Source organism: Dasypus novemcinctus, chromosome 14 (genome assembly GCF_030445035.2).
Source record: "Dasypus novemcinctus isolate mDasNov1 chromosome 14, mDasNov1.1.hap2, whole genome shotgun sequence".
Lineage (NCBI taxonomy): Eukaryota > Metazoa > Chordata > Mammalia > Cingulata > Dasypodidae > Dasypus > Dasypus novemcinctus.
This window is the reverse complement of record NC_080686.1, coordinates 93,450,878-93,473,929: the sequence shown is the minus strand read 5'-3', so window position 1 is coordinate 93,473,929 and position 23,052 is coordinate 93,450,878. Positions and strand designations below refer to the sequence as shown.

General features: G+C 41.7%; 1 protein-coding gene across 2 annotated transcripts in view; it reads left to right on the top strand.

The window, feature by feature from the left end:
• ASAP1 (ArfGAP with SH3 domain, ankyrin repeat and PH domain 1) overlaps positions 1-23,052 on the top strand; it is a 358,576-nt gene that overhangs the window by 306,837 nt on the left and 28,687 nt on the right. Inside the window, exons 20-25 of one of the 2 annotated variants that reach the window (XM_004451154.5) lie at positions 281-366; positions 3,146-3,261; positions 3,421-3,488; positions 6,678-6,785; positions 7,852-8,080; positions 20,589-20,759. In XM_004451154.5, the coding sequence (XP_004451211.1) occupies positions 281-366; positions 3,146-3,261; positions 3,421-3,488; positions 6,678-6,785; positions 7,852-8,080; positions 20,589-20,759 (778 nt within the window). The remainder of the gene's footprint in view (positions 1-280; positions 367-3,145; positions 3,262-3,420; positions 3,489-6,677; positions 6,786-7,851; positions 8,081-20,588; positions 20,760-23,052) is intronic. The other variant, XM_058276037.1, reaches the window with a different exon arrangement.

The window sequence follows — 23,052 nt, the reverse complement described above, 5'->3', positions numbered from 1 at the left end:
AAGGAGAGCCGCCCAGCGCGAAGGAGGGAGCAGCCTGCCGAGGAATGGCGCCGCCCGCACTTCCCGTGCCGCTGACGACAACAGAAGCGGACAAAGAAACAAGACGCAGCAAAAAGACACAGAAAATAGACAACCGGGGGAGGGGAGGGGAATTAAATAAATAAAAATAAATCTTTAAAAAAAAAAAAATTACTTAGGGGCAACTAATGTAAATGAAGCTACTCTAGGCAAACTAGGGCATATGGTTACCATATTTATATTTATCCTTTTCCTTTTTTAGGAGCTAGGAGAGACAGCCCTTCATCTTGCAGTACGAACTGCCGACCAGACATCTCTCCATTTGGTTGACTTCCTTGTACAAAACTGGTATGTTTTTTGTTTTCTTTGTTGAGCTTCCTGAATATGCCTTATAAATTAATACAAACCAGTGTATCAATGGCCTAGATCAGGAGTTGGCAAACTTTTTCTGTAATGAGGCAGGCAGTAAATATTTTAGGCTCTGTAGGCCCTGTGGTCCCTGCTGCAACTCTTCTCCTGTGCCACTGTAGTGTGAAAGCAGCCCTAGGTAGTATGTAAATGAATGAGCAGGACTGGGTGCCACAGTAAAGCTTAACAAAAATTGGCAGCAGGCTAGACATGGCACCTGGTCTAGACCCCAGGTCTAGATAAATATAAAATCTTGTCCTTGTATCTAAAGCCTGCTGCACTAAGAGAGGTTGAAAGAGAGAAGACTTAACAGCATAGGACAAGCAGATATGTGGGTTTTCATTGTGCATAAGTTAAATATATATATATAAGATAGCAGTATGTGCGGCTGGTCCAGTAGCTAATTCAAATGTAGGACCTACCAACAGTGTATGTTTGACAAAGGAAGATTAGAAAGGTTGTTTACTCTGGAGAAGGAAACTTACAGGGGTCATCTAAAATGTTTTCATGTATTAAGAAAGACACCTATAGCTTCATGAACACCCAAATGCAGGAAGATGGTGAATAATGGTTGCCGAAAGGTAGCTTTAAATTCGAAACTAGAAAAAATTGTTGTATTTAGAATTGCCTGAAAAATGAAATGGCGTGCCTTGCTGAATAGAGTTCACTTAGTCAATTTGAAAAGGAAATTAGAGAAAGTAACTCTGAGATTTTAAATCAAGACTATCTTAAATTTTTTCCAATGCAAATATTTTAATATTGTTTGAAAGTCATATATTAAATATTCTAAGGATACTACTTAAGAGCTCCATGGTAAAAACTTGTAATGAGGTGAGTTATTACATTTTTACATACTTTATTTTTCTTAATTATCAAAGTTCATAGATAATCTAGAAACTACTGAGATGTAATAAGAACCAGCTTTTGAAAAATGACCCACTTCCTCATTCAGAGGCAGCCACTGTTAATATTTAGGCACATTGGCTTTTTTTCCCCCCTTTTTATATATTATATTTGCCTAAAACAAGATGATCTGTATTCATATCTAGTCTTAAAAAAGAAAATACTATATTTCCTGTATTAAAGACTTTCATATATACGAGTCAAACATTCAAACATACAAGATTTTCAGGATGTGAAGCCTTTTATATATATAATAACTATATATATATATAAACTATATATATATAACTATATATAAACTATATATATATAACTATATAAACTATATATATATATAAACATATATATAGTTTATATATATAAAGACTCTTAACTGGATAGTTATAGAAATACAGTGGAGAAATTGCTTTGAGATTGTAAAAGTTCTTTTACAAATGCATGGTAATAATTAAGAAGATAATGGTGAGAGAGTACTCAATTTTGAAATGCAAAGGAGGGGTTGATTGATGAAGCAAAGAAAAGCGTAGAAAGGTTGCAGCTTAAAAATGATAAAATGTAAAATTAACATAAAACCCTTAAAATCATATAGTTGAATATCATTAATGTAAAACTCTATTGATTACCTTGTGAGGTGACCCAGAATTCGGGGATTAGAGTAGTCCAGAGAGTGGACTACTCATTTTCTGAGAGGTGAAAAGTTAACTATATAGAAAGTTTAGGAAATGCTATCTTAATGTCTGCTGTAATATGAATACAGAATTCTTTGTCTCTTTAAATGACTTAGGACACGGCACGCAGAGTCCATGGCAAGTAACCCTTTTCTCTAAAAGCTAGAAAATTGAAACTATTATTACTTTACTTTATAGTCTAATGTAAACTCTAATTGACTTGCTTTTGCATCATGTGTGCTCCTTCTAGACATGAAAGCCTGTCTTCATTGTTTTAATGAGTCTGTCATCCTAGGTGCTTAGAATCCATGCTGTGATCCAATAAGATCCTTCCTGGTTAGGCTGTTTGGGTTCCCTGAACGTTATATATGATTTTTACTCTTTGTGACGTGCTTAAATAAGCCATGGTAGATATCTGTGTAGAAAAGTTAAATATGCATTGACATGCTTCTGAGCTTTAATGTCTTACCTCAGTATCCATTAAAAATTATGATTCTGTTTTGAAATAAAAGATTGAGCAGACAAAATCCATGAAATCCATTTTGGTGCTCAGTAACACACCAGTCACATCCTTTCTTTCTTTTGCGTATGTTTATCACAATAGAAAATGTTAATATCTACCATGGGGATTTAGGGAAGGCATCAGATAACATTTGTAAGTGTGGTTGCAAGGATGTAAGAGCACCAGCCATATTATATAAATGTCCAAGTCTCTTCCATAGAGGCAATATAGCATAGTGGTTAAGTGCATTGGCTCCAGCCACAAACTGCCCAGGGTCAAAACCCTGCTCCATCACTCCCTAGCTTGATAATCTAGAAAACAAGCTTCTTAGCCTTTCTGTACCTCAGTTTTTGCATCTAAAATGGGGATTGTAATAGTAACTACCTTATAGGATGGTTGCAATGATTAAATGAGCTAATACGTGTAAAAGCTAAGAGACAGTGTCCTGTAGCACGTTATAATGCTGGCTATTATTATTGTGTTGGTTGTAAATTTATGTATAATGTTAGAAACACCATTTTCTCAGTTTATAATAAATAGTTCTCAAATTTGACTCCTGTACGAGCACAGAAATAGGTGGTTTATCTATAGCTCTAAGTTTTAGAGAGTAAGCATGGTTTTTCCTGATTATATCTTAATTTTTTAGTGGTAACCTGGATAAACAAACTGCCCTGGGAAATACGGTTCTACACTACTGTAGCATGTATGGTAAACCTGAGTGTTTGAAGCTTCTTCTCAGGAGCAAGCCCACTGTGGATATTGGTAAGATTGCAGCAAAGTCTCTCTTAATAACCGTAATGCGAGCATTTGGTTCAATGAAACTGAGACTTGTGTGTTGCATTATTTGATATTTGTTCCTTACTTTTTCAAGATAACGTCCTAAATAATTACCTTATGCAAATTTATTTTTCCCCATTTCAGCCAACCAGGCTGGAGAAACTGCCCTAGACATAGCAAAGAGACTAAAAGCTACCCAGTGTGAAGATCTGGTAAGCAAAAATGGAAGGAGATTTCTTATGCTCCAAATGTCTTTTTTTTTCCCTAAAAAATTGATCTTTATTTGTCTTTTAGATTTCAAGTCTTCCATACTCATTGAAAAACATTGAAATGTTTCAGAATAAAGTAAAAAGTGAAACTCATCCTTCCCCATTCCCATTCCTTAGGACTAACCCTGGTTAACAGTTTACCCATTTTGGCGGTTTGGCCACGTATTAGTTTTTTGGGGGAATGTTGATACCTTTTTTTTTTTTTTAAGTGTCTCATATCAATTTTACTGATTCATATTAATAAAGCATACACTTCATCCAAAGTGTACAATCAATGGTATTTGGTATAATCACATAGTTGTGTGTTAATCACTTCAGTCATTATTGAAGAATTTTCATTATTTCAATAATTCGTGATAAACAAAAACAGACCAAAAAGTCCCTCGTGTTTCAACCTCTTTGTTTTCCCTGCTATACAGAGCTGCTATGTCTGGCTATTCCTGCACCACAATTATTTATTTGTTTATTAAGCAGTTCTGTTAAGATATATTCACATACCATATGATCTAACTGAAGTGTATAATCAGTGACTTTTTTTTAGCTGTTAAAAAGTCCTTTATTGTAAAATTATAAGATAAAATAGATTGGAAGAAATTACAAATTTTTAAAGAGAGTACAAGGCCAGGTTAGATTTAATGTAATTAATATAATTTGGTATAATCACATAGTTGTACATTCATCACTTCAGTCATTATTAGAGCATTTTTGTTATTTCAGTAATAATGAAAAACAAGAAAATTCTTCACGTCTCAATCTTTGTTTCCTCTGCTATACATAGCTGCTATTTCTGGCTATTCTTGCCCAGTTTATTTAATATCTTTTCAATGTCATTCTGTAATTAGAGATAAAAGAAGCAGATTCGGTTTTTAGAACATTGGCTAAAGAAATTCAGACAAGTGCTAAGACTACGTTTGACAAACAATAAATTTGTCATCCACATGTCTTTTGAATGCAGTTAGGATGTAGGAGCTGAAAAGCATTTTGAGAGGTATTATTACCAGATGGAGTTGTACATTGATGTCATGGTTTTTTATTTGCCAGACCGTTGCCTTTCTATATAGTTTATCAGTAAAAAAGAATTATTTGGGAAGTCAGTTCCAAAAATTGGGCCAGTAATGGTCAAAATGTAATGGTTTTCAAAATGTTATAGGCACTGCTTTTGTCCCCTCCTCCCAAACCTTCTGCACACACTCACCATTTTTCATCCAACCAGATTTTGCTTACAACTCTGCGCCTTAGCTGAGCAGAGAAAGGATTGAGATAGGAATGAAAAGTGGCATTACCTTGAGTTCCTGCTAGGTACCAAGTTCCAGGCCTGGCATTTTGACTTTTCCAGCAAATAACAATTTTTTAAAATAGTTATCCCTGCCCCCATTCACAAATAAGAAAAGTGGCCACTATTGAGTTGGGATTCTCTGGCTTTATACTTATATTCACTGATCTCATATTGCTTTCCGGTCAGAAATAGGCCATTTTTGGACTCATTTTAACAGCATTAAGGAAGTTTTTCTGCCCATAATTTTTTAAAATATATTTTTTATTTATTTTTAAAAGATACTTAAATTATATAAAATGTTACATTAAAAAATATAAGGGGTTCCCATATGCCTCACCCCACACCTCCCACTTTTCCCCACATTAACAACTTCTTTCTTTAATGTGATACATTCACTGCAATTGATAAACACATTTTGGAACATTGCCACTAAGCTTGGATTATAGTGTTTTTTTCTTGTTTTTGTTTTTAAAGATTTTTTTAAAAATTTATTTCCCCACCCCCAGTTGTCTGCTCTCTGTGTCCATTCACTGTGTGTTCTTCTGTGTCCACTTGTGTCAGCAGCACCCAGAATCTTTGTCTTGTTTTGTTGCGTCATCTTGCTGCATCAGCTCTCCGTGTGTGTGGCGTCCTTCCTGGGCAGGCTGCACTGTTTTCGCACTGGGCAGCTCTCCTTAGAGGGCACACTCCTTGAGCGTGGGGCTCCCCTATGTGGGGCACACCCCTGCGTGGCAGGGCACTCCTTGCAAGCATCAGCAATGCACGTGGGCCAGCTCATCACATAGGTCAAGAGACCCTGGATTTGAACCTTGGACCTCCCATGTGATAGGTGGATGCCCTATCCATTAGGCCAGATCCACTTCCCTTGAATTATAGTTTACATTGTAGTTTTACACTCTCTCCCACTCAATTCTGTAGGTTATGGGCATATATATAATGACCCATATCTGTTGTTGCAGTGTCACTCAGGACAATTCCAAGTCCTGAAAATCCCCCCATATTATACCTCTTTGTCCTTCTTCCTGACTTCAGCATCTCCAGTGGCCACTGTCTCCACATCCTTGATACAATTTCTTCCATTGCTAGAATCACAGTAAGTCTATAACAGAATACCAGTAAGTCCACTCTAATCCATATTTTATTTTTCAATCCTGAGGATTCTGGTATGGTGATGCCCACTCCACCTCTGATTGAGAGGGGGCTTCAATTCCATATGGCCGATGGATGGGGACTCCCTTGCTTGCAGTTGTAGAGACTGTCTGTTCCTTGGTGTGGTGGTTGTCCATCCTCACTTCCTTGTTAGTTGTCCTGGGTGAGTCCAATGAACTGGAAAGGTGTTGCAACCCCACTGAGGCTCAGGGCCCAGCTGGCACATGGACAGCCCAGAGATTCAAGTCTCTTAAATATACACCTACCAACTCCAGCACCAACTATCAGTTCAAATAAAAGGGACAGAAGAGGCATGTGTAGAGAAGTCACATCTGAAACAGTCCAACTCTGTCACACTCCAGAGCACAAACTCCAAAGGGCCTACTGGCGAGACACCAACCTCAAACTATCTGCCGTGACCATAGGACTTGGGTGCTCCAGAGCCCTCAGGAGCCCCCACTATTTGGAGTAGTATCTTTTTTGGCTGTGTATGAGATCCTGCTGAGATGTGCATTAGTGTTACCTCTGGGAACCATAATTTTTTTATAATTCCTCATAAGTCTCTCCTGTAGCAGTTTGACTTGTGTAACTGACATGTTCACCTACAGTACAGCTACTCATGATTACTTTGGAACCTGGAATAAGGTAGAATTGCTCAGTGTTTTGATGTTTAAGTTAAAATCGTGTATACTCACTGTTGCTTTCAGCTCTCTCAGGCTAAATCCGGAAAGTTCAATCCACATGTCCATGTAGAATACGAGTGGAATCTTCGACAGGAGGAGATGGATGAAAGTGATGATGATTTGGATGACAAAGTGAGTGTAAATAATGTCTTTAAATTTAGAAGCCCTTTTCTCAGTTTTTCTACACTGTATAGAAAAGTTACATCCTTTGTGAGATTTATTTTAGTTTTTTGACCTGATGTACAAGGGCTGTTTACTTAGTCTTTGATCCTGGTTGAGAACACAGTCCTACCACATAACAGCTTAAACTAGTAATTGTCAATAATAAAGTTGTCATTTATTTAATCCTGAAATATGTACCAGGCAGTGTTAAATCCTTTACAGATGTTTAACTCAGGTCATTTTTACCCCAAACCCTTGAGGATTTTGCTATTGTCCCCATTTTATGGAAGAGAAAACTGACGTATGAAGAGATTTTGCAACTTGTCTAAGGTATCATAGCTAGTAAAGGTTTTCTCCAGGAGTAAGCCAGTCCTATCTGACTCTCTAGTAGGTAGTTCTCAAGTACCTCTGAAGGTTCATACATTTATATATTCATTGGCTGTATACTGGGCATTTCCTCTATAGCAGGCAAGAGATAAAGAATGGTTATACAAACGAGACCCAAAGATGTTCACCACTTTAAGAGGAGATAGACCTAACAGTTGGAAATTGTGGGCTTCTGTGTAAGCAGCATACATGTGGATGAGTTTATTTTCCATGATGATGTAAAATTTTGAGAAGAGAGGCAAGGATTGAGAACTTCAACATTTAGAGGTTGAACAGGGCGGGAAGACAATGTAGTATATTAGAGATGCTATTCAAATATTTCTGAAAATGTCGTGCATAGAGAAGGTATTTGTTAGTTAATAGTTAAATCTGACTGTGACCTTATTCTGTGCTTCTGGATACTACTGCTGATCCCTAACCAGCATTTCACTGGTGTGACCAGTAATAGCAACGTGAGAAACAGAAATGTGATTTCCGAATCTTTCTCTTGCTCTGTGTTATTACTGTTAGCCATCCTTGTGGCTGACCCCGTTAAATGCAGAGAGCAACAGGAACCCAAATTACCAGCTGAATCTGTCCTGCAGAGGTCCTCTGTAAGCCCAAGTGCGGTCGTCCCTCATGTTCTCGCCACTCTTCTTTAATCTGCCAGCCGAGCCCAATCAAGAAGGAGCGTTCGCCGAGACCTCAGAGCTTCTGCCACTCCTCCAGTATCTCCCCCCAGGACAAGCTGGCACTGCCGGGATTCAGCACTTCAAGGGATAAGCAGCGGCTCTCCTACGGACCCTTCACCAATCAGATCTTTGTCTCCACAAGCACAGACTCGCCCACGTCACCAACTGCAGAGGCACCCCCTCTGCCTCCTAGAAATGCCGGGAAAGGTACGGGCTTTGGAAGGGCTTTAGGACTCCATCCTCCTCAAAGCGCCTTGAAAGTCTGCCCAGGCTTGAGGTCAGAATTTCAGGGCACTTTTGGAGTGGCACAGTGTGGAATGTGAGGTATGGTGTCCTCAGCACCTTGAAATAAGGACTTTGTCATTTGCCGAGCACAGCAATGGGAGAGGGACTGTTATAGGAACTCCTCATGCATTAGCATGTGTAAACTTCACAGCAGTTTCAGGAGGTCTTTGCTTTTGTGCTCCTTGTACAGATGAGGAGACTAAGGTTCAAGATGGTAGAGTGACTTGCCCAAGGTCGCACAGCTGGTTGAGTGGACAAGTCAAGATTTCATTTGAAGTCTATGTGGCTCCAGAACCTAGGCTCTTTCCTCTCTAGGATGGGGTGGAATATTCAATTCTTCTTTGAAAGGTTACGCTACATAAAATATATATCCATTGAAGATGTTGATAGTAACAGTGGTAAAAGTCATGAAGCAATTGCCTTATGAGGGCCCCTCAGCCTTAGCATATTCCGTGGATGAGGGGAAAATGGTTCATAGGTGCTGAGTAATTTGCCTAATGTTCTCAGCTACTTAGGACTCTAACCCAGGTCCTATATGACCAGAGCCCACACTCCCTTGCTCTCTCATGAGGGTTATTTTTCCCATGAGACTCTGCCTGGGTGGGGAAGTGTATTACGTACTGTCAAAAGCCTCTACAGGGCTAGCACCTCAGGCTAAGGAGCCAGTATCTTGTTTTGTAGCAATAAAAGAGTTTGCCCTGTATCCCACATCCACAGAGAGCCCTGCTCAGAGATTGTTTGTTCCCTCCTGTATAGGGACAGATCTAGGACCAGAAATGACACATGAAAGGGTCACCCCAGCCAGAGGTAAAATTGAGAGGTACCCCAAGCTGTAGCTTTAGGATGATCTCCACATTCAGTCCAAATGCAGGAGTCTGCATGTGCGCTCAGATCTCAGGAGCCCAGTTCCAAGACCTCTCTGCACACAAGGCCATGCCTATTTAAACCACACTGGGGCTGTTCTCTGGGAAGTGTAAGCTTTATTCAAAACAGTGTTTTTCAGAGCTTATTCTCCATTGAAATGGTGTTATAAATGGGGCTGTGTTCTTAGAGAGGCCCCAAATGGCCTCATAGATTATAAAATAATGGAGAAAAGTTAAGGCTTTGGTTTGAACAGTACTCATCAAAGATAACTAGTGACTGTAAAGCCCATGTACACCAAAGGTTTAACCCTCAAGTGTTTTTCTTAGCATTCCATGAAAGTACATAAATAAGGCAGCAGGATCCTTTTGAAATAATTAATTGTCATTTTGCTGATCTGTGTGTAAGAGTATTGCTGCTTATTTCTGGATAATGATATTCCCCATTAGGCAGGGATGTAAAAAGAGCAGAGGCCCCTTTCGGTACCCTAAGGTGGTCCGTTTGAAACCCCTAGACCAAATAAAATGAATGAACACTGAAAGATTTCATATCCCCTAGTTGTGGTTACCAATACAGTAATGAACAGTCTGTCTAGACAAGCAAGGCCTGTACCTGTTCAGAGAGTCTGCAGATAATTGAGAGTCTTAAAAGTGGTCCATGAGGAAGAATAACCCCAGAGTTGGGGGGTCCAAGAAGCCCCTTCACCTCCCTCCACCCCTCAAGGGAACACGGAAACCCATAAAATATAGCATCTGACTCAGTGCCAGGCATATCTTTCTTGCCTTGAAATTCTAACTAGCTGTTTACCGAAGGCCCAGAAGACAAAGACCAAATTTATTTAGTGATCCAGCTGCTGGAACAAGTACTTAGGGATGTTGCTGTAGCAACTGTGGTCAGCTAAGGATAGATGGCTTACTGCCCCCCCCAACCCCCAAAAAGCCCATAATTGAAAATAGAAATCCTTCCCTAGTAAAATCAGGGTGGTCTTTGGGTTCTTCATAGCAGGATATCAGATTCTGAGATTTGCCTGTCCACTGGTGAGATAAAAGCAGTACACCTTTTCATGACTTTTATAAGTGCCTTGATGTGTAGGATGTATCCTAGAGGTAGCTTGGCTCTTAGGGCTTTAATATGGAAAACTGATAATATTTAAAATGGAATCCTTAAAAGATGCAGTGGAAGACTGACTGATTTTCTCTGTGTAGAGATGATCAGCCTCTTATTATGGCTTTTTTTTTTTTTTCATTTCATTCTTCTTGAATCGATAGAACCATTTGCATGAAAACAGGATGTTTTGAATCTCTTGTTTTTATACCTGGTCCGTGGCAAGTAAAACAGAGGCTTCTATTTGCGGCAAGGGCAGAAACAGATACTCATATGATAGAGTCCCCATTAATAAAGGATATATTAGGGGAAGCGGACTTGGCCCAATGGATAGGGCGTCTGCTTCCACATGGGAGGTCCGCGGTTCAAACCCCGGGCCTCCTTGACCCATGTGGAGCTGGCCCTGGCCCATGCGCAATGCTGATGCATGCAAGGAGTGCCCCACCATGCAGGGGTGCCCCCTGCATAGGGGAGCCCCACACGCAAGGAGTGCGCCCCGTAAGGAGAGCCGCCCAGCGCAAAAGAAAGTACAGCCTGCCCAAGAATGGCGCCACACACACCGAGAGCTGACAAAACAAGATGATGCAACAAAAAGAAACACATTCCTGGTGCCACTGGTTAAGGATAGAAGCGGTCACAGAAGAACACACAGTAAATGGACACAGAGCAGACAACTGGCAGGGGGGAAGGGGAGAGAAATAAATAAAAAATAAATCTTTAAAAAAAAAAGAAAAAGGATATATTAAGAGGAATACAAATGGGAGAAGTTTGTAAGGAGTTATTCTGAATCCAGCTCAGAAATATTTTCAAGGAACTTCAGCTGCCTCATCAAAATTCAAGTAAGTTTGACCTAATTTAATAGTGAGAAAAGTTTACCTTTGACCGATCAGCGCCTCAGAATGCAGAAATTCAGAATCATAAATTAACCATCCTTTAAGCCTTATACAGAAACCATTTGCTCCCCAACCCCTGTTCAGATATGAGGTCTGGAGAGATTAATTCAAAGTTATTAAGCTATTTTAAGTATGCAGAAGTTTCTTCTCATGAACATCAGTTCTTTCCCTACTCCCCACATTCCCCCTGTTGTCAGATTGGTTTGTTTTTTATTTTTAAGTTAAAATACTGTCATAAATCCATGGAATTTTTAGAGTTCAAAGGATGCTGACAAATCATTTAACTCAATTTGTAGCCCATTGCACAGATAAGGAAACAGCCCCAGAGAAGTTAAGGAACTTATTTCAGGTTACACAGGAAGTTAATGGGAGAATCTGGATAGAAAAACAAAATGGACTTTAGACTTAAGGTCTTCTGGTTTCTTACTCTCCAAGTTGAGGAAGATGGTCTATCTCTGGCTTCCGTCCTGCCTCATGGAATAGCCATTAGAATCAAATGAGACAGTATATGGAGAAAGCATTTTGTAAACTGAGACCTGTCCTGCTTTGCAAGAATCCTGTTAGGCTTGTTAGGATTTGGCTGTAGATTTTTTTATGGTATAGAAGAATGTAGGATAGCATGATGTCATGCTGCCTCTCTCACAGAACAGGTACTTGAAAACAGATATTGCTTGTAAATTGTTTGCTTAATTAAATAATGTTTCTTAAATTCTAAGGTTATAGAACTAAGCTATAGAACTATGGCTTTCTCCCATTGTACAACTTCATACTGGTTAGACAGCAGTGAGAAAAACTTGTACCTGACATGGAGTCGCTACTTCACATGAGACAGTTGTAAAGGTGAAATGGGGTACATGGAGCACTTAGCTCAGTGCCTGCCACATGGTAAGTGAGCCTCAGAGGATAGATCTGCAGTCACAGCTACGCAGCTAGCACTGGTGCCACAACAGTTCCTCAGCTTCTAAGAAACAGAGCCCTGTTGGGAATGGGGGCTAGAGTGAAGTCACCCAAGTCTGCTCAAGTAGAGTGCTCTGAATAGTGAAGCCTGGCACGTGGTCAGCACCTTAACTCAAAGACAGGATTTGTTAAGTAGGTGAATGATAAATAACATTTCAAGAAGCTTATTTAACCTCTTGACAAGAATGAACATGAACAACTAATATGCTCGTTATGGTTCATTCCCATCTTTTCATTAAATCATTTCCCTGGAGTCAGGAATTTTATAGCTCCTCTGAATATCATGTGAATACCTGTAAGTATTAGTCCTGCATTTCCTACACATTTTCTGTAGTATAGACTTGAATCTTCCAACAGGCCTTGGTCTGGTAAACTGGCAGGGATCTGGACAAAGCAGCCCAGGGCCTGGCATTCTGAGAGCCCGTCATAAATGAGTCGAATGAGTTCACGAATGCTCAGTGTCGTGGGGATGATCAGACAAGGAGATGCTATCCTTCCCATCAGTTTAGGGAAAGAGACTAAATTACTGTCCTCAGTCAAAAAATAAAGTTTGAGAGTAACAAACTCTCTAAGGCAGGTTATTGTGTGTAAAGCCAGACTACGGCTGCCTGGGTAGCTGCCTGCTCCCAGGAGTCCTTTAAGACTACACATTCTTGTCTTCCAGGAAGCCCTCCTTCCTGTGTCCCATGGAAGAGACTGATTCCTTCCCCCATAAATGCCCATCCTGCTTCTGGACTGTAACATTTAGCTGATCTTCCTGAGTTTAGGGTGTTCATCTGAAAAGTAGGAATTGAGTGTCTCCCTTGCTGATCACTCCTTGGACAAAATGAAACAACATCTGTGAATGACTGGCACATAGTGGGCATTCAGTGAATGAGAGTTTGATGGATCCTACTGCATGGATTCAATTTTTAAAATATTCTAGGTACTGGGAACAAAGCAAACAGTAGAGAAGTAGCTCCTGCTCTCACAGAGCCCATACTTTGGTGGGGGAGAAAATAGGGAACTGCCTACAGGTGCAGGCAGGAGAGGCACCTCGCAGATTTGAAGAGAGGGAAAGGTCTTTGCTTTGCTGTCTTTCCCCATGACAAAACAGAGCTCCTCCAGGTAGGGGCTGGAATGAGCTGTCCATCCCGGCACAGAGGGAGCTCAGTCAGTGTTTGCTGAATGTATAAACAGCAACCAAAAATCAATGACATAGTGCTATAAGAGTTATTGAAAGGACCAACAGCTTTGAGAAAAGTTTCTTGGAGCAGCTGAGGCTAAAAGAGGCAGGGCTTAGATACGTAGAAAGGAGGAGGTAAGGGATTTCAGACTAGGGATACTGGTTATCTATTGTTACATAGCAAATCATCTGAAAACTTAGAGGTTTAAAATGACATTGATTATCTCACAGCCAGGAGTCTAGGCATGACTTAGCTGGGCCTGGCCCAGAATGTCTCAAGAGGCTGCAAGAGATGCCTCCAGACTCCATGGAGTGGGTCCACTTGCGAGCGAGCTCACGTGGATGTTGGCAGGCCTTCGTTCCTCAGGTGGCCTCTCACAGGGCTATGCCTCACATGGCAGCTCATTTCCCTGGAGCGAGGGCCGCAAGGGAGAGGGGAAGCGCGGTATGGAAGCTACTGTCTTTTCATAACCTGGTATTAGACATGGCGTCCTATAGCTTCTGCTGCATTCTTTTTGGGGGAAGCAAGTCAGTATGTCCAACCCACACTCAAGGGGAGGAGATTACGCAAGAGCATGGCTACGAGGGCTACCCACAGAGTTATTGGGGACTGTTTTAGAGACTGCCTGCCACAGGGGGTTACCAGAGTGGAGCAGGGAAAGAGGGTTGTTAACAAACGCTGGTTATGACCAACCTGGTTAGAGACCCTGAACTAAAAGAATAGAGATTGGATTTCATCTTAGAAGCCAATATTTCAGTATTTCTAAAACTTCAGTGTACACACAAATCACCTGGAGAGATTGTTAGTCTTTACGATGCCATTTTCCAGCCAAGCTGCAAATATTCCAATTCAGTCTATCCTGGGAACAGACCCAGGAATACCCATTTATTACAAGTGCCCCAGATTATTCTGATACCGGTGATTTAAGACCATGAATCAGAAGAGTTGGTGTAGTTTTTTTGTTTTGTTTTGCGGGGCGGGGTGGGGCAGGGGGGTTGTTTTGAGGTAATGTGGCCAGGGATTGAACCCTGGACCTCACATGTGGGAAGCCGGTGCTCAACCACTGAACCACATTGGCTACCCCAAGTTGGTTTTTTCATTTGTTTGCTTGTTGTTTGTGTCCCTGTCTCTAAGAGACACTGAAGATCAAACCCAGAACCTCCTATATGGGAAGCAGGCACTTAACTGCTTGAGCCACATCCACTCCCCTGTTTTGTTTTGTTTTTAATACAAGGACCATGAATCCAGGTGTATACTGCCCTGACTACAGAGAAATGGACATTAGATATGGGCAAAACGTCTCTCAAACAATGGTTCTCGAGTCCAGCTGCATATTTGGATCACTTGGGGAAATTCTTTGAATATGCCAGTAGATTTTGGACTTTATGAGCATGGAGTTCTGGCATCATTATTTTTAAGAAATTCTCAAGATGATTAAAGCCTGTCCCACCTTCCCCTAGCCCCAACCCCTAGCTGAAAACCACTGGTCTAAGACCTGCTTCTCCAAGTGTGATCTCCAAACCAAAACGATCATCATCATCTGGGAGTTTTTCAGAATTCACAATCTCATGCACCACCCTAGACCAACTGAGTGAGAATCTGTGTTTTAACAAAATTCCCCTGGTGATTTGTGTGCATATTAAAATTTGAGAAGCTCTGGTCTAGGGAATCAATCATTATTGAAAACTGACAGGGAAATGTAGACATGAAAATCAGTTTTTTCCAAGTACCCTCCAGGAATCTGTATTTATAAAAAAATAGGGAAACGGACTTTGGCCCAGTGTTTAGGGCGTCCGTCTACCGCAGGGGAGGTCCGCGGTTCAAGCCCCGGGCCTCCTTGACCCGTGTGGAGCTGGCCCGTGCGCAGTGCTGATGCGCAAGGAGTGCCGTGCTACACAGGGGAGCCCCACGCGCAAAGAGTGCACCCATAACTGATAATATGACACCCAGGCCCAGAGCCTCAACAGACTTCAGCTCCTACACTTTGATTTATTGGACTTACTCCACTCAGCTAACATGGAGTTGAAGAAGATCAACCACCACAACATGGAGCCTAGAGTGTCTACAACTGGAAGCGGGAGGAGTGCATCCAGTACCCATATGGAATCTAAGCCCTCACTTGACATAGATGTGCAATGGACACAACCAATCCAATGTCCACAGAGAAAATGTGGAATGGGTATGGGAACGGTAGCCATGGTGGCTGCTGGGTGTGGGGAACGGGAGGAAGAGATGAGATGTGGAGGCGTTTTCGGGTCGTGGAGTTGTCCTGGATAGTGCTTCACGGACAATTACGGGACATTATAGATCCCCCCAGGGCCCACTGGATGGAACGTGAGAGAGTCTGGGCTATGATGTGGACCATTGACTATGGGGTGTAGTGATGCTCAGAGATGAACTTACCAGGTGCAATGGATGTGTCATGATGATGGGAGAGAGTGTTGCTGTGGGGGAGTGGGGGGCAGGGGCGGTGGGGTTGAATGGGACCTCATATTTTTCATAATGTAATTTTAAAAAAAATAAATAATTAAAAAAAAAAAAAAAGAGTGCACCCATAAGGAGAGCCACCCAGCGCGAAGGAGGGAGCAGCCTGCCGAGGATGGCACCGCCCACACTTCCCGTGCCGCTGAGGACAACAGAAACAGACAAAGAAACAAGACGCAGCAAAAAGACACAGAAAACAGACAACTGGGGGAGGGGAGGGGAATTAAATAAATAAATAAATAAATCTTTAAAATATATATATATATATATATACCAGAAGGGATCTAATGTGCAGCCAGGTCTGGGAATCACTGATAAATAATTGGTCATCCCCAAATCAGGTTACAGATTATTTGTGTTTCTAATATAATAAATACTCTTATTGAAGTAGGGAAAAAATAATCAGTGACAGCGTGGCCCAGAAAAATGTAGGCAGAGGAAGGAGTCAGATGTCCTGGGGCTTTGATAGTTGACTTGCTGAAAATCTTTCTGCAAAATATTTGCAGCAGTTATCCAAACACAGTTAGGTATGCATTTTATACAGTGTTTCCTCAGCTCTCCTTTGAGGTCTGTGGCAGTAATTAAGAGTGCAAGGAGAAGGAGTGGAAAGAGAGAAGACTTTCTCAGCACGTGAAGGTGGCCTGCTGTAATCAAAGTGCAGACCGGGTGATTCACACTTAGGCAGGAAATAATCTTCCTGCCAGCCCATGGAGTTTTCTCCCCGTAGGTTTTTGTTTTTTGTGGTTTTTTTTATGGTGGGAGGTTTCCATTTTAAGGCTTGACATGGGCACTCTTCCTTGATTCTTGATTCTTGTTGGTTTGTGCACGTGCACGCACACCCATTTTTATCAGGCGCCCACTTTCCTTTTGAAATCTTACCTGTGAATCACCCTGCCTGGCCACCTTGATGGCCAAGTGTTGCCTGTGTCTTCTGCGCGCAGCGCTGAGCCTGACTCAGGCTAGGTCACCTGACTGTCAGGGTGTGGGAGGGGAAGAAAAGGAAATGCTTGTGCTCTGGGAAGGCCAGCATTCTGGAATGTGTGAGTAACTGTTAAAGTAGGACCTCAGGCTTTTTAAAGTAGGACCCCAGTACTTTGCTCTTAATTGTCATAGGATTTATCACTGAAGGAGCCTGAAGAACAAACGAATAATTAATATTGTTTTCTGGGTAAAACTCAGCAGCAACAGCATATGTATCTTCTGCGCGCAGCGCTGAGCCTGACTCAGGCTAGGTCACCTGACTGTCAGGGTGTGGGAGGGGAAGAAAAGGAAATGCTTGTGCTCTGGGAAGGCCAGCATTCTGGAATGTGTGAGTAACTGTTAAAGTAGGACCTCAGGCTTTTTAAAGTAGGACCCCAGTACTTTGCTCTTAATTGTCATAGGATTTATCACTGAAGGAGCCTGAAGAACAAACGAATAATTAATATTGTTTTCTGGGTAAAACTCAGCAGCAACAGCATATGTAGTGTAGTCACTCCCTGGCTTCTCACTGCCGATGAGGTGAGTCACTGAGATGTCCTCTGCCTCTGTTTCCCCATCTGCACGTGGAGATGATAGTTCCTTACTTCTACGCCCAGGGCCCTTCTGCCATTACACCTCATGGCCCGATAGGGTATGTGAATTTTACGAATACAGCATTTTTTCAGACACTGTCAAGATACTTTAAATCAGTACAGAGAAGAGTGTAAAGAGGGTTGCTCTTGCCAAGGGAGAGGCGAGGAGAGCACAGGGCGAAGGCTATCCCTCAAGAACACAGGAGGGGGAGGAGGAAGAGGAAAAGGAGCCACGGAAACTAGACATGCGCAGAGGAGAGGCCTACATATCTGCACCCTGCCTCCACCGGCAGCTGAGCACAGTGCCCAAGGCTTAAGGGGCTCAGGTGGGCCTTGGGAATGAATAACAACAACAAAAAAAACTATGAGTGCATGTCAGCAAAGCAATTCGTAAGGACTTTTTTGGGTGGTGGCTTAATATGAAAATGAATCTGTGACCCTGCCCCTCCCCCTCCCCCTATGGAACTCTGGCCTGCTGTACCCCTCTGTTAAAGGGGGTGGGGTGGCAGGCACTTCCTCTCAGGGGAGAAATTTCCTGGATGATGCAGCCTCTTTGAATATGACAGCTGACGCGCCAGTGTGCAAGCCCTCAGGGATAGCTGAGGCACAGTCTGTCTCACCTTAGAAGGCCCTCTAGTTGTTTAACCTCAGGTTTATTTATAGCCGCTTTGGAAGACTAGACCCTTGGTTTCAAGACAAGAAATAGAAGATAATTTGACATGATAGCCAATGGTTAGTAGCAAACGAGGTTTGGGGAGTTTTCTCCTTAATTCCAAAGGCCCCTAGCAGAGTTAACAGGCGACACCTGGTTGTCCACGTCACCTCCTGTATCTCCTTTGCCACTTGTTATTCTTGCCTCCCTACCCGCTTTCAGAGTTGTGTTTGATGGTGAGTTTATTCTTTTTTGCTTTGTTTTGCTTTGTTTTAGTTTCTCTTTCCTTGTCCTGCCAGAATTGCTTTTTGCCCTGCTAAGCCAATACTCAGATTTATTTTGCAAAAAAAGTCCCCTTCATTGCTTAGGGACTGGTTACTCATTTTGGAAGTCTTCTGAGCTCTTTAAATCTTAAAAAGCTTTTACGTCTGCTTTTTGGGGTCTAATATAATGTTTCTCAACCTTTTTTAACTCATGCCTTACCAGCCAAGAAGATTTTGTGGCATCTTCCTTTCTGTAGCTTCTATTACAAAACAATAGGTGGGTCTGTGTGTTTGTTTTCCAAATTTGAAATTATAGTATTGAATATCCTTTTTCATTCTTAACACTGTCCCTCCCTCTTGTTGCCCCCACACACATCCAGTTTTGATCTCTCATACTAAGTGAGATGTACTGCCTGCCTTAAGATAGAAAGGCCTTAAAAAGATAGACGTTTATTCATCCACTTATTCAATAAATATTTTTTATGTATCAAGCCAGAGATAAGCTTATCTTAATAAAACATGCATTCTAGCAGAGGAGACAGGCATTCATCAAGTAGGCAGAGGTAGAAATACGTATCAGTTGTAACAGGTGATATAAAGAAAGTAAGACAGAAGTAAGTAATGGCATGTGAAACGTTCACCCCTTCATTTTTGAAAAGATGATTCAGGAGGCCCAATTTTGCTTAGTTTTGGGTACAGGACAACTCTCTGATCACTCCTGAGGCCATTTATCTTACTCTGAAATCACATGCACAAACAACTTTGTTCAGAAACAGCTCCATTAGCATTTTGTTTTCAGCAATTTTTGTTCCCAAAAATTTTTGCTTTGGGATTTGGAACCTGATTAAATGACCTCTCAGGTGCTTTGCATAAGAAAATCCCTAGGTGGCGCTAAAGATAACATTGCCAGAGAATCTTACCATTGTTTATTACCCATTTATGACCAAGGGGAAAGTTACACTTCCCAATAATGATCTTTTGTTGTTGTTTTCCTCCTGTGCCCAGCACAGGAAATGCTGCTCTGGCGTCAGGACCAGCAGTGAAGTGCCCCAGGCCCAGCACCTCACCAGTCCCCAAGGCCAGCATCGTGGTCCCAGCACAGCACCACACAGCCTGTTAACCTTAATCACACCAGGCCGAGCCTTCGTGGCTGCAAAAAGGGGGCAGTAACTCCCACTCCACATATCTCAAGGGGTAGTTATGAAAATGAGGGCAATCACGTATATAATTCACTTTGCAACCTACAAAGCACAGAGAGAATAAAGTATATAACTGGCCATTTAATTCTCAAGCAATATTCACTCATAAATCTAGATTATCTTTGAGAAATAATAGAAATAATGGTCTAAGTCAGTGTTGTTACTGACTGGTAATTGATGATGGTAAATGTCAAAGCTTATTTTACTAAGGAAGAAGGCCAGCAGTAATTAAGCTTTTCTTCTAACACGCAGAATGTAGAAAGCTCTTCTGGAGCCTTTCTGGATCATCAGGTATCCACTCTCCCCTGTAAACATTTGGTGTGGCAGTGTTCCTGGCTTGGTTCTGTTCCTTTCCGGTTTTTGTTTTTTTTGGATTTTTTTCCTGCTTGCAGAGGCAATTGTCCATGAACACAGTTAAACCATACACCTGGTAATACCATATTTCATAAAGAGATGTAAGCCAATGAATATCCTGCTATAACAGCCTTTCAAAGCAAACTCCAGCTTTTCTTAAAACATTAGTTCAAAAGTCAACTTTTAGCAGTAATGTTTTTTGTAGAATATTAATATCATTACTGTTACTTGTCTTAACTCTGGAGAAAATTGTCTTTTTTAAAATTTGTAGAAATCGATGTCCAATTTAAGAAACTATTGCCCAGGCTTCCCATTTAAATGGTGATTTACAATTTCTAGAACAATTAAGAATTGGAGGGAAAAGAGTTTTTTTGGATTTCTCCTTTTTCCAGTTTAACCCTTGACATTAGATCTTTCATTATTTAGAAAAGTCCTTGTTTTTAAACTTTTAGGCAAAGTTTGCTAACTAAATGAAAAAGTTGTAACGAAATGAAAAATCCTATTATATGAATACTCATATTTTTCAAACTGTGGCCCTTTGGAGCTTTAGCCTATACTCTGCTCTTTCTCATTTTGATTTTGCCGGCAGTGTTGTGTGCCTTTCTCCTCAGTAGAGTTTTGTAATGATTCCAGTGAATTTTTTATTTAAAATGTGTGTGTTTTAATTTTCCCGTACATTTAGTGATGCTCTAACCCCATTAGCATTCTCTGTTGACTGGCATTTTTTCCCTTCAAGACATATGCTCTTCTTTCGTTTGTTATAAATTGTTTTTTAAAACCCCAGTTTGTGAGTTATTGGACTGATGGGTTTGGCCGTGTCCCCCCCCCATTGCCTCTCGTCTCGTGTGTCATACCACGTTGGGGTGTGTGGAGGTATTTGCATATGGGCTGTCCGGTGCCTGTGAGTCTGGGATTAACCTGCCTGCCCCTTCGCTTCTTTCTAGGTCCAAGTGGCCCACCTTCAACACTCCCTCTAAGCACCCAGACCTCTAGTGGCAGCTCCACCCTGTCTAAGAAGAGGCCTCCTCCCCCACCACCCGGACACAAGAGAACCCTGTCTGACCCTCCCAGCCCACTACCTCACGGGCCCCCACACAAAGGCGCAGTTCCTTGGGGTAAGTTATCCTAAAGGCAGGGCCAAAGCCACGCAGGGCCAGGCGTTGCCCAGGGCGCCAAGGGCAGTGGGCAGTTAGCGTTTTCAGAGAACGTGCCAAACTGCACACACACCGGTCAGAGGTAATAAGCTGCTAAACGTTTCTGTGTACCAGACACTGCTAAGCATTCCGCAGAATTTCATGTAATCGTGGTAGCACCTCTGCAAGATGGATATTGTTTAACTTCATTTACAGGTGAGGAAACAGAGGCTTGGAAAAGCATAAAGCATTCCATTCTCATGGTCGCCAGAGTGATTTTCTCAAAATACAAATCAGATCATGGTCAGTCCTCTCCTTACCACCCTCAAAAGATTTCCTTTTGCGCTGCAGATGAATTCAAACTCCTTACCCCAAGGCACGGGTTCTTATCTCACGCCCACCCCCTCCCACGCCGGCTTGCTTTCAGTGCCTGGGCACCCCTGTTCTCTCCCTCCCTGGCCTGTTCTGTACCTGGAACTCGGCTGCACTTTTGAAAGACGCTGCTCCCTTTGACCCTGCAGTTCTCAGCTTGAATGTTTGTCTCCCTGACCCTGCACTTTTAAGCAGCTTTCTCTCCGCCCATTACCTTCATGGTACCTCATCACAGTTGACAAATATTTTATTTGTGTTTGTGTACTTGTTTTTTGGTCTCTCCCCCTGCTCGAATGGAAGTTTCATGAGAGCAGGGACCTTGTCAGCCTCTTCTCTCCCTGTGTGTCCAGCGTCTAGCTTGCAGTAGATACTTGGTAATCCCTTGAATGTGAGTGAGCTTACCCAGAATCAGTTAGTTTAACCACTTCAGTGACCCTCACTGCAGTAACAATTTCCTCTTCACAAGGAACACAGCTTGCATCTTTCTCTGCCTTTTTAGCTCACCAAAGCTCTTTACTAGCCTGCCATCTGATGAAAGGCAAAAAACTGAGTCTTCTGACCATTGTCTCCCAGTACTGGACAATGTCCTGACCCGCAATGCACTCAGATAAGCTGTGCCAAAGGAGCATGGTAGTTTGCACAGCTCACCTGTTCTTTATAGCAAGTATTGTTGTGGGATTTTTTTACTTCCTTTCTTTTTTGTTGGGCTTTGGTCTTGGTTTTCTTATTGTCCTTATACTGGGAGGTAGCTTTTAAGTAGCCTCAAAAGCCTATATCAGGGGAGGAGATATAGCTGAAGTGGTTGAGCATTTGCTTCCCATGTATGAGGACATCCTTGGTTCAATCCCTGGTGCCTCCTTAAAACATAATAAAAAATATCTAAAAAAAAAAAAAACCTGTATCAGGTGTTCTAAATTTTTGAAGTCTTCAGAAAAAGACATACTACCATTTAAAGATTAGCTCACCTGTTGGCATCTGGTCCATATGCCAGGAAGTTTGTGTTTCTCTCCACCTCTCTGTCTGTGTGTCTCTCTGGGTGTTTAGCTGTTCATTTTCTGACTCAGCATACTTGTTTTGGGCATTTACTATGCCCAGTGGTTGAACCTTTTGAATCAGTGGTTGAACCTTTTGAATCCATATGCTTAAGGAGCTCGTATCTAGTGAGGGAGTCAGACCTGTAAACAATCAATTAAAATGTATGTTCTTTACTGTTAGGGTAGACATGGTAACAAAATACTATGGAAATGCTGGGGGAGAATAGCCTATGCACTGCATGGAAAAGCAAGGGAAGGCTTTGCCAAGGAGGAGTCTTTGAGATGGATTAACAAATTAGTTTCCAGGAAAAACAAACAAGAAGAGTTGAGGCACGCAGGCACATGCATACATAGGTAGAAGATTAAGGTTGCCTTTGACGTTGATAGGTTGCCATCTAAGACCTTCAAGACTCCACATATTTCATCAGAAAGGACTTTCCCCCAAATAAATTCTGTAGAAAGTCACAGCTTTCCCTGCAGATTTTCATATCACCAATCACAATTTAACCTTCTTTTCAAATTTCGCTAAATTTAATCCTGTAGTTTAGCCAGTTTTTATTTTTGTGTAGTTTTTTAATGCCTATATTCAACTTAGAAATTCAAGCATTCCATGATTAAATTGTCCAAATGTCTGTTTTCTGGCTTCAGGAGCATCACTGTTTTAGACTTTTCAGTTATATCACCCAGCTGCAGAACTAGCAGTGGTCTTTTTTGTGTCTGTGGAGGTGCTGATGGTAGTGATGGTATGGGCATTTTTCACCAAGAAACAAAGTGATTAGCACTTTATAGCAGTTACGGCACAACTGACAGAGAACTAGAAGCAGCAGAGATGTGGGCACAAGGCAGCCTGCTGGGTTTTTTTACCTGCT